The sequence below is a fragment of the Phoca vitulina genome, unplaced genomic scaffold (genome assembly GCF_004348235.1).
Source record: "Phoca vitulina isolate PV1807 unplaced genomic scaffold, GSC_HSeal_1.0 scaffold20, whole genome shotgun sequence".
Lineage (NCBI taxonomy): Eukaryota > Metazoa > Chordata > Mammalia > Carnivora > Phocidae > Phoca > Phoca vitulina.
This window is the reverse complement of record NW_022589723.1, coordinates 9,529,276-9,538,932: the sequence shown is the minus strand read 5'-3', so window position 1 is coordinate 9,538,932 and position 9,657 is coordinate 9,529,276. Positions and strand designations below refer to the sequence as shown.

The window sequence follows — 9,657 nt, the reverse complement described above, 5'->3', positions numbered from 1 at the left end:
GAGGGGCAGGTCACAGGAGTTAGAGGGGGAAAAATGTATCTGCCATATGCCATGGATGGTGGGTGGCAGTCTCAAAGCTGGCAGAAGCTGGGAACACAAGGATCCAGGCTGGCAAGGGAAGGGCAGGCAAAATCTAGGACGCATAAGGGCTAGTAGAGGGAGGATGGGGGCTTAGATTCACGGTTAGGCAGTGCAGACTCCCAGAACATACTAGGGAGGAACAGACCGAGGAAGCACTAGTGGAGAAAATGACAAGAACTCAGCGCCCCCCCAGTTGCCGGAGTGTGAAGGATTCTGTGGGGAGCAGCACCACCTGCTGGCCGGAGGGAAGAACAGTCCTTGGTCTGAGAGGATGGTGGGCCATCATTCCCAGCTGAAGCCTGGAGCCACAGAGGATGGAGTCGAGGGACAAGGAAGCAAGCAAATCACAAAAACGGCACAATCAATTGGTCACATCTCCAGAAGAAGGAGCAAGGGCCAAGGCTGGAAAGTGTTCAGGGTCCTGGCAGCCTCCCTGTGGGACCGTAGCTCCCCTGGAGATGACTCACACGCCCCTCAGGCCAGCATCAACACAAAGCCATCCACTCGAGAGCCCCCAGTGCAGTGCACGTGGTTTAATGCGCCCCGCCCCCATCACCATCTCCCCCTGTCCTCCATGAGGCCCTCTGTCCCAGGGCACCCCCACACCAGAGCCCCAAAAGGTGGACACAAGAGGCGCCCCCTACCAGCACCACCTTTCCCACCCTCCGTGCCCACGACTTGGAGGGGCTGCCTTTTTGCTCTGGGATCTAGGGGCAGACACGGGGAGAGGCCTTCCTCTGAGGGAGAAGGGCCACAGAGTGAAAAGGAAGAATGGTACTCTCACTCTAGAAGGTGAACAGGATGTCTGTGGGGCATAGAGAGGACTGTTAGATGGAGGGGGACGGTGATGAGGTGACAATTCTGACTTCTCCAGGCTAAGGCCCTCTATTGGGAGGCACGCACATGGCCTGGCGGAAGAGCAGCTCCAAGGCGGCTCTCAAGAACAGCGCGGCCAGTGGCAGAATACACTCACAGATGACACCTTACAGGCGACAGCTATAATTCCACTCTCCCCAACACTGTCACAGCCCAGCGGTCTCCAGACGCCGGACCACAGACCAGAGTGTGGCCTTCCCAAGAAGGGGCAACTGCCCCGACTGCCTGCCCACCCAGCAGGCCAACACCCTTCTTCCTACAGCCAACTGAGGTGCTCCTCCTCGTAGCGCTGGGGGTCAATGAAGGGCCGGTCAATGGAGCGGATCATCAGCTCCCCACAGTACACGCACTCGGCGGCCACCAGTTCATCGAGATCAGCCTTGAGCTGTTCCCGACTGGGCCCCGCCGTGGCAGCCCCACCCTCGGCCTCCTTGGCGCGGGCAGAGCCCTTGGTAGGGGCCGGAGCAGCCCCCAGCTTCCGCTGCAGCTCCTCGAGCCGGGCCTGCTTGTAGGCCGGCAGGCCAGGCCGCACGGCCTGCAGCAAGCAGTCAGCGTGGAACATGTGGCCGCAGAGGAAGAGGTAAAAAGGGCGGTTGAGCAGGGGGAAGTCACAGGCGGCACACTTGTCCTGTGGCTCCACCGTGCCGTAGCGGCCCCGCAGCTCCTGCAGGTCTCGCCGGATGCGCTGGGCGCTGGCCGTGGCCTCTTCCATCTCCCGCTGCAGCTCCTGGATGTGGTGGTTGTAGGCCTTGAGCGAGCTGCAGATCGCTTCCTTGAAGTGGTCGATGGTGACGAAGTCAGGAAAGAAGGGCAGCACGTCCTCGATCTTGAGCAGGGGGCAGCTGGCCAGGCAGGCCATGGCCGTCTGCACGTCCTCCTCCTCCTGCACCACGTGCCGAGCAATCTTCAGCCACAGCTTCTTACGCAGTTCCTCGTCGTCCTCGGGCAAGTCAGCACACTGTTTGGCCAGGTCCACGTCCACCTGCGGGGAGACCGCGAGCAGTAGGGTCGAGGATAGAGACTGGGGGAGACACAGATGCCCAGGGAAAACCTGGGCCCCAGGAGAAGCCCCAAGGCAGGATCCCCTGGCAGCAAGCGAGGTGGGGCTTCTGGGGGCCAGGATAGGAACCTGTCTCAGTGACAGGCCTGTCCCCATCACCGCTTTGTAAAAGCTACTCACGGTGAGGGAGCTTTGGTTTTGGCAAATTTAAAAATCACCTGGGGAGCATATTCAAAATACAGATTTTGGGGCCCTACCCTCAGACTTTCTGATTCAGTAAGTCCTGGCTTCAAACCCAGGACTTCACATTGTAACGTAACTCAGCAGCTGCGACTATAACACAATCGCTAGCACGGACGTAGAACTTACCTGCAGAGCAGGTGCCGCTCTGAGGGCTTTGCGCATACACTACTCTCATCAACCCTAGGAGGGAAGTAACTAGAACACTATCCCATTTGTGGCCGAATGATCTGAGGCAAAGAGAGGGTCAGAAATCAGCCTGAGGTCACCCAGCCTAGTAAGCGGCAGAACTGGATTTCAAACCCTGACATCGGAGTCCACGTTCTTAACCTCTGCACTGCAGCGCCTCTCCGCCGGAGAAGCTGGCGCCCTCTAGCCACAGCCCCCCCACTCCAAACCCTCAGCCTCTGACACAACTGCTCTCCAGGCCTCTGTCCTGGATCGGGTCCAACTCATCAGCTCACCTGCAGGGCCAGGTCCACAGCCTCCTCGTACAGCTCTAGGACCTTATAGACATGGACACAGGCACGGTGGTGGCCGTGCTCAGCACAGAGACGCAGCGCATACTTGAGGTCGTAATGCACGCGGTGCGGGCTGGCGCCGGCCTGCTCAAGGTAGGCCAGCAGTGAGGCCGGCTGGCCCCGGGCATATAGCGACAGCAGGTAATTGTGAATCGCCTGCTCCGTCTCGCCGAGCACATTCACGCAGAACTCCATGTAGCGGATGGCCTGGCTCACCTGCTGGGCTTCGCCACCCTGGCTATAGTTCACCAGGGCAGGGATGAGCTGCCGGGCATCCAGCCGGCTGCCCAGCTCAATCCAAGCATCCACCAGCTGGCGGGGGATGTGACGAATGAGGATGGGCGAGAACTTATAGAAGAGCTGGGGGTCACGGTGGCGAGCAAGCACCGCCAGGGCCTCCTCGTAGGCCTCATGCTGGCAGTGGTATGCCACCACGCGCTCGTAGTCCTGCATGATCACGGCGAAGTACACCATGTGTTCTGTGTCCCCGTGGCTGGCGAGCAGTTCGTGGATGGAGGCCCGGCTGGCAAAGAGCCACTCCTTGTGGCGGGGGCTGCTGAGGAAGGACCGGAAGCGCTCCCGTGTTTCCCGGTATAAGTTCAGGGCCTCGGGATCACCCTGCAGTGCTCCGAGCCGGCTCAGGTAAAGCTCCGTCAGCCAGGTGGTAAGCAGTGTGGCCTGGGTGCGCTCGGCTGGCTTCAAACCGGCCAGTTTTCGCTGCAAGAACTCAGCCAGAGCCTCCTCCTGTCGGGCCTCCAAGAACTTGAGGGCAATCTCCTCAAAGTAGCTCTGGGTCAGGGCGTAGCAGCGGGCGCTCTCCAGGTAACGACGCTGGCGAAAGCAGAAATCGGCCTCCCGGGCCAGGACTGTGTCCAGGCAGTCAGGCCGCTCTCGACAATACTCTTTGGCCAGGTCGAAGCGGTTCATGTCCAGGTAGGTGCGCCAGACATCCCGGGCTTCCCGCTGCACGTGGTAGCGGAAGACGGCACGCTCAGTGTAGGCCCACAGGTGGCCCGTGGAAGAGTCCTTCACCATGTGCTTCAGGGGCCCGAACTTCTCCAGGAAGTGATCCCGCAGCACCACCTGCCCCGTCAGCGTGCACACTGCCTCCACCCGGTCCGCCAGCAGCAGCAGGAAGTGGAACTGGGTCAGGACGAGAGCCAGGGGTGGGCTGGCCCCCGGACCTACCCCCTCTGGGTACTCCCAGACTCGCTCCTCGCTCAGCAGGGAATCGGGACGCCCGCAGTCCAATGCTCCGTACAACACGCCATCCCCCATCATCCAGGCGAAGGCCCGAGGTGCGGAGCGCAACTTGGGGGTATAGAAGGCCAACTCACTGTAGCCCAGACTGCTGGGGAACTCACGGAATGGGGGTGGGTGGTCGGCGTAGGCAGCGAAGAGCCCCGCGAAGCCCTGGGCCTCAGCCCCCTCTGCTGCTCGACCTATGAACTGGAAGAGGCGCTGCCGGGTGGTGGCGATAACAAAGCCACGCCCGTCAGGGCCCCGCTCGGCCTCGAGGGAGCACACAGGTGCTGGACCCCCTTCTTCGTTTAGTACATACAATGGGCGGAAGTAGAGATCTGGGGCGGGGCCAAAAAGCCCACCCTCGCTGGCTGAGAGCTCTGCTTCGAAGATCTGGCCTTGGGCGGTGCCGACCAGGATGGGGCCAGTGCTGCTCTCGGTGCCCAGTGCCTTGTTCCAGCCCACACTTTCCACCAGCTGCCCCTTCCAGCGTGCCAGTGGCCGGACCTTCTGTCCATTACGGTTCACATAGAGGACCTCAGTGCTGTTCAGAGCAATCAGCAGGTGAGAGCCTGGAGTGGGGGAGAGCAAGGCACCCTACAGAATGCTGCCATTCCCACCCTCAGCCTCCTCCCTGCCCCCACCACTCGCAGATCCCACCTGCCCGGGCAGTGACTTATGCTCTGCTCAACTACCCCTCTAACCCCAGACCTTCCCCCCGAGCCCCCCACTTACCAGTGTGGTCCAGAAACATCTTGTGAACCTTGGCATCATCCTTGCGCCCCAGCTCCACGTGGTTAGGTTCATTTGCCTTGCCCAAGTCAATGCTGTCGAGACAAGAGTCACAGCATCACTCCAGAGAAGGGCAGAGCCTTTTTTGGAATCACAGATCTCTTTATAATCTGATGAAAGCCACAGCCTTTCTGCCTTGAAATCTATATACAGACATACAATTCTGCATACAATCCCAAGGGAACTCTGAAATACATACAGGGTCCTACTTAAGAACCCTCCGCTCTGAGAATTCCCCCACCTCATTTTGAGAAGTCACTGAACAGAGGTCTTTTCCTCTGCTCAGTAGATGTGCAGTGCATCTGGGAAGACAGGCAGGAGTATCCCAGATTGCTGGGGTAAAAAGAGAACAACAAACAGTAGTTAATGGTTACTGAGCACTTTATTTTATTTTATTTTTTAATATTTTATTTTATTTGATAGAGAGACACAGCGAGAGAGGGAACACAAGCAGGGGGAGTGGGAGAGGGAGAAGCAGGCTTCCTGCTGAGCAGGGAGCCTGTTGTGGGGCTCGATCCCAGGACCCTGGGATCATGACCTGAGCCAAAGGCAGACGCTTAACGACTGAGCCACCCAGGCGCCGCGTACTGAGCACTTTCTATATACGAAGCACCATCCAAGAGCTTAACCTAGTAGAGCTCAATGAATCTTGATGATAACCTTGAGGAATGCTCCTGTTTATATTTCCCTTATTAAATTCTTTTCAAATAATATGTTCATTCTAACCAAAGAATCAAAGTATTTGAATCAGGTCACAGTCAAAGATGGTGGGAAAATGATATTTTTCCACATATGACTACAGATTTAAATCCCTATTCCTTAAAAAGTCCTTAAAAATTAGTAAGAAAAAGACACTTCAGTAGATAGGGGAGGGCAAAAAATATAAACCAGCAGTTTACAAAAGAGGAAGTCTACATTTCTAATAAACATCTAAAAATATTTTCAACCTTTGGGAAGTAACAGTAAGGTACCATGTTTTTAACCTGTCAGATTGGCAAAAATTAGAAACAGTAACCTATGGTGCTGGTGACGCTTAACTGAATGAGCCACCCAGGCACCCCAGGCGAGAGAATCTTAAGCAGGCTCCACGCCCAGACTGATGCAGAACTCGATCTCACAACCCTGAGATCACGACCTGAGCTGAAATCAAGAAAAGGACACCTAACTGACTGAGCCACCCAAGCGCCCTGTATTATTATTTTTTTAAAGTAAACTCTACACCCAAGATAGGGCTCGAACTCAGGACCCCAGGATCAAGAGTTCCATGCTCTTCCCACTGAGCCAGCCAGGTGCCTCTCAAAAGTTTTTTTTTTTTTTTGTCATAACAGCAATTACTGTGTAGTCAAGTATATCTGTCTTTTTCCTAGTGGATTTTCTAGCTTGAGTAAGAAGATCTCCCTTCAGTCCAAGAACACAGACATTTCTTAAATATTCTTTGATTCTTTTTATCTTAATTTATTTTTTTAAAGAGGGACGGAGGAAAGGCAGGGGAGGGGGAGAGAGAGAATCTGAAATAGGCTCAGTGCCTAGCACAGAGCCTGACGTGGGGCTCAAATTCACAACCCGAGATCATGACCTGAGCCAAAATCAAGAGTCGGATGCTTTACTGACTGAGCCACCCAGGCACCCCCATTAAATATTCTTTTGATATTCAGTTTATTTTTTTATTTTTAAAGATTTTATTTATTTGAGAGGTGGGGGAGGTGGTAGGGGGGAGGAGCAGAGAGGGAGAAGCAGGCTCCCCGCTGAGCAGGGAGCCCAACATGGGGCCCAATCCCAGGAGCCTGAGATCACAACCTGAGCCAGAGGCAGATGCTTAACCAACTGAGCCACCCAGGCGCCCCAATATTCAGTTTATTTTTAATATTTAAATAATTATTCCACTTAGAATTTATTTTTGTGATATAGAGGCTTACCTCTGTTTTATCTCAGAAGGTTATTCTGGATAAACAATTTTGCTGATACTTTTGTTATATATTATTTCCATGTATGTATGGATGCATGTATATATTTATGTATGTATGTATGTATGTATATATTTCCAGTTTTATTGAGATATATTATTTCCATTTATAGCGGATTTATTTTAGGACTCTAGACAGTTCCCCTGATCAATATGACCAATTTGTGGGTTGGTACTATCTTTAACAGATGAAGGGACACATTTGGAGAGACTGGGTGACTTGCTCAACATTCCCTAGCTGTTAAGAGGGAGAGCTGGGATCTGACCCAGGTCTACCTGATTTTAACTACTATACTACATTAATTCTCTTTGGGAATGGATATTTTTGGAAAATTCCAAATCTAGGGGCGCCTGGGTGGCTCAGTTGTTAAGCGTCTGCCTTGAGCTTGGGTTGTGATCCCAGGGTCCTGGGATCGAGTCCCGCATCAGGCTCCCTGCTCAGCAGGAAGCCTGCTTCTCTCTCTCCCACTCCCCCTGCTTGTGTTCCCTCTCTCTCTCTCTCTCAAATAAATAAATCTTTAAAAAAAAAGAAAAGATCAATCTATTAAAAAAAAAAAATTCCAGGGGCGCCTGGGTGGCTCAGTTGGTTAAGTGACTGCCTTCGGCTCAGGTCATGATCTCAAGGTCCTGGGATCGAGCCCCGCATCGGGCTCCCAGCTCGGCGGGAAGCCTGCTTCTCCCTCTCCCACTCCCCCTGCTTGTGTTCCTTCTCTCGCTGTCTCTCTCTACGTCAAATAAATAAATAAAATCTTTAAAAAAAAAAAAAATTCCAAATCTACTGTTTCACCTGCCCAGAGTGAAAGAACGGCCCTAGTCAGTGATTAGTCCCCAAATACCACTAATCCACTCCCTACTCCTAAGCCTTTTGGGCCCTCACTTACCGGAGTAGTGTATCCTTCCCCAGGCTCATGCAGAGCTGATTGCAGGAAACGACAAGACTGGTAATTCGCTCAGAAGGGGTAAAGTCAATGCGCTGCTTCGTGAAGATGGGCACTTCCTTCTCTAGCTGGGCATTCACATACCCTACAGGAAAGGAGGGAATTAAAGGTTAGGTATGGAAAACACGGAGGAAGGACAAGGAGAGGCAACAAAAAAAGTTTCCTCTCCACCTTCCCAACATATCCCTACCCCAAGCCCTTGGTTAAAAGCTTAATATCAATATATCAGGTAGTTTGCTAATCACCTCTACATCAGGGGTCCTGGGCTCTTTTCACACCTCTGATAGCCATGAGGGGTGGATTCTTTGAACCCTTGGACTGCTGCTACATGGTCATGTACCTGCTCCCAATGGTAATGGCGGGGGAAGGGTTGGGCGCTCTCCCTTATCAATCTTGGGCCCAGCAATCCCAGCTCAACCAAAGTATTCTAGATCCACTCTCTCCCCTCCTCCCTGCCCATGCAATAATGTTCTCACTGAGTCTCCAGAAGAATGAAGGCAGAGGGAGCCCTGGGGAACAGTTCCAATCAAACTGCAGCTTCTTTCTCTCTAGCCTTTCCTCTCATGTCTTTACCATTGCACAAAATATCCCAGCACTTCAGATCCCTCTGCCAACTCTGTCCTACTTTCTACAAAAATTTCCCCTCAACACCAGGCTGCACCCAGATCTAGCAAAGGCCTAAAATATCTTTTTCCCCTGTTCAGTGACGAAGTTCCCTCTAGGACCAGCCTTCCTTCCCCTACAACATTCCCCTTCCACCAGTGGTTTTATTTGACCACTCTCTTCTTCCCACCTGCCGAAGGAAAAGCATAGGCTCTGGCTAAAGCCTTGGAGCCTATTCTCAGTTCTCTCAACTGCGGCCCTGTAGACAAGCCACTTCCGTATCTGGGTCCCAGTTTCCTCCTAGGACCCTAGTAGCAGGGCCTAGATCACGAGGCTGCTCTTGCTGCTCTTTCAAACTTCGACCATCCACCAGCTGGGGGCCAAGAGCGCCTGAGGAGAATCAGGGGCCTAGACTTGGACTGCACCGCCAGGCGGTGAACCGGACCTCCTGGAGCTACTCCCCGGATCCTCCCCCGCAGGTGCCAGGTGAGCGAACAGGGTGAGCGGCGCCCTCCCCTCCCTTACCGGAGTGGGGGATGCCCACGCTGGGGCAGCCAGGCTGCAAGACGGCTGAGCGGGACAGGGAGTCCTCGTATTCATCCAGGATGGACGCCATGGTGCCCGGCCTCTGGGCCCTCCGTCCCGGGCCCAGGGATTACATACAACAGGGCTCCCCCCAGGGATCCCCGTCGCCCTGGATTGGAAACTGCGTCTCCCCAGCCTCGACAAGAATCTGACAGATGTTGGCAATCCGCCGCCCACTCCTCTTTAAAATCCTGAAGGTTTTCTCGCTCCCGCCTTATAAAGCGAGAAGACTGGGGAACCCTCCCCCTTGAATCTGGCGCAGTCCTGCACCCCGCTCCCGCCCCCCAGAATATCACTGGCTCCCTTTAGCCGATTCGAGAAGATCCCAACCTCGCCCCAGCAGCTCAGCTGACTCCCGCCCCCGGGACGCGTGCCTATAACGTAACTTCCGGGTTCTCAGAGCCCCACTTTTACTCGCGTAGGAACGTAGCCCCGCCGGCCACGGCAAGGCGCGGCGACGGCTACGGAGGAGGAGGCGGGGCCAAGGGGGGGGGCGGGCCAGGGCCTGGGCCCAGTCAGCTCTTCAGGGCGGGAGCCGGAAGTGCTGCGGGAGTGCTCGGCTTGAGGCGGAGCCCTGGACGCGCCACAGCTGCAGTCGGGCTGGGTGCTGGGTTGGCCCCTCTGAATACAGGTCCTTCCTTCCAGGACCCTGGTGCAGTTCCGAGCTCTGACGCAAGGGGGCAATCCCGGCTTTTTTAGGCCCTTTCCCACCGTGCCGCGGAGTGCAGCCCCGGCCTCGAAGCCAGTCCCCTGCTCCTTTCGTGCCCAGCCTTCCCTCCTTCAGACGGCGACCGCTCGGCGTCCGTGTCCAGCTCC

General features: G+C 54.9%; 1 protein-coding gene across 1 annotated transcript; it reads right to left on the bottom strand.

Moving 5' to 3' along the window:
- Nucleotides 1–325: 325 nt before the first annotated feature.
- VPS18 (VPS18 core subunit of CORVET and HOPS complexes) lies at nt 326–9,219 on the bottom strand. Its single transcript, XM_032417838.1, has 5 exons — nt 8,782–9,219; nt 7,597–7,738; nt 4,696–4,787; nt 2,662–4,532; nt 326–1,939 (listed from the first exon to the last, which is right to left on the bottom strand). Exons 1-5 carry the CDS (start codon nt 8,870–8,872, stop codon nt 1,214–1,216), a joined length of 2,922 nt encoding a protein of 973 aa, XP_032273729.1. The 5' UTR covers nt 8,873–9,219; the 3' UTR covers nt 326–1,213.
- Between the last annotated feature and the right edge of the window lie 438 nt (nt 9,220–9,657).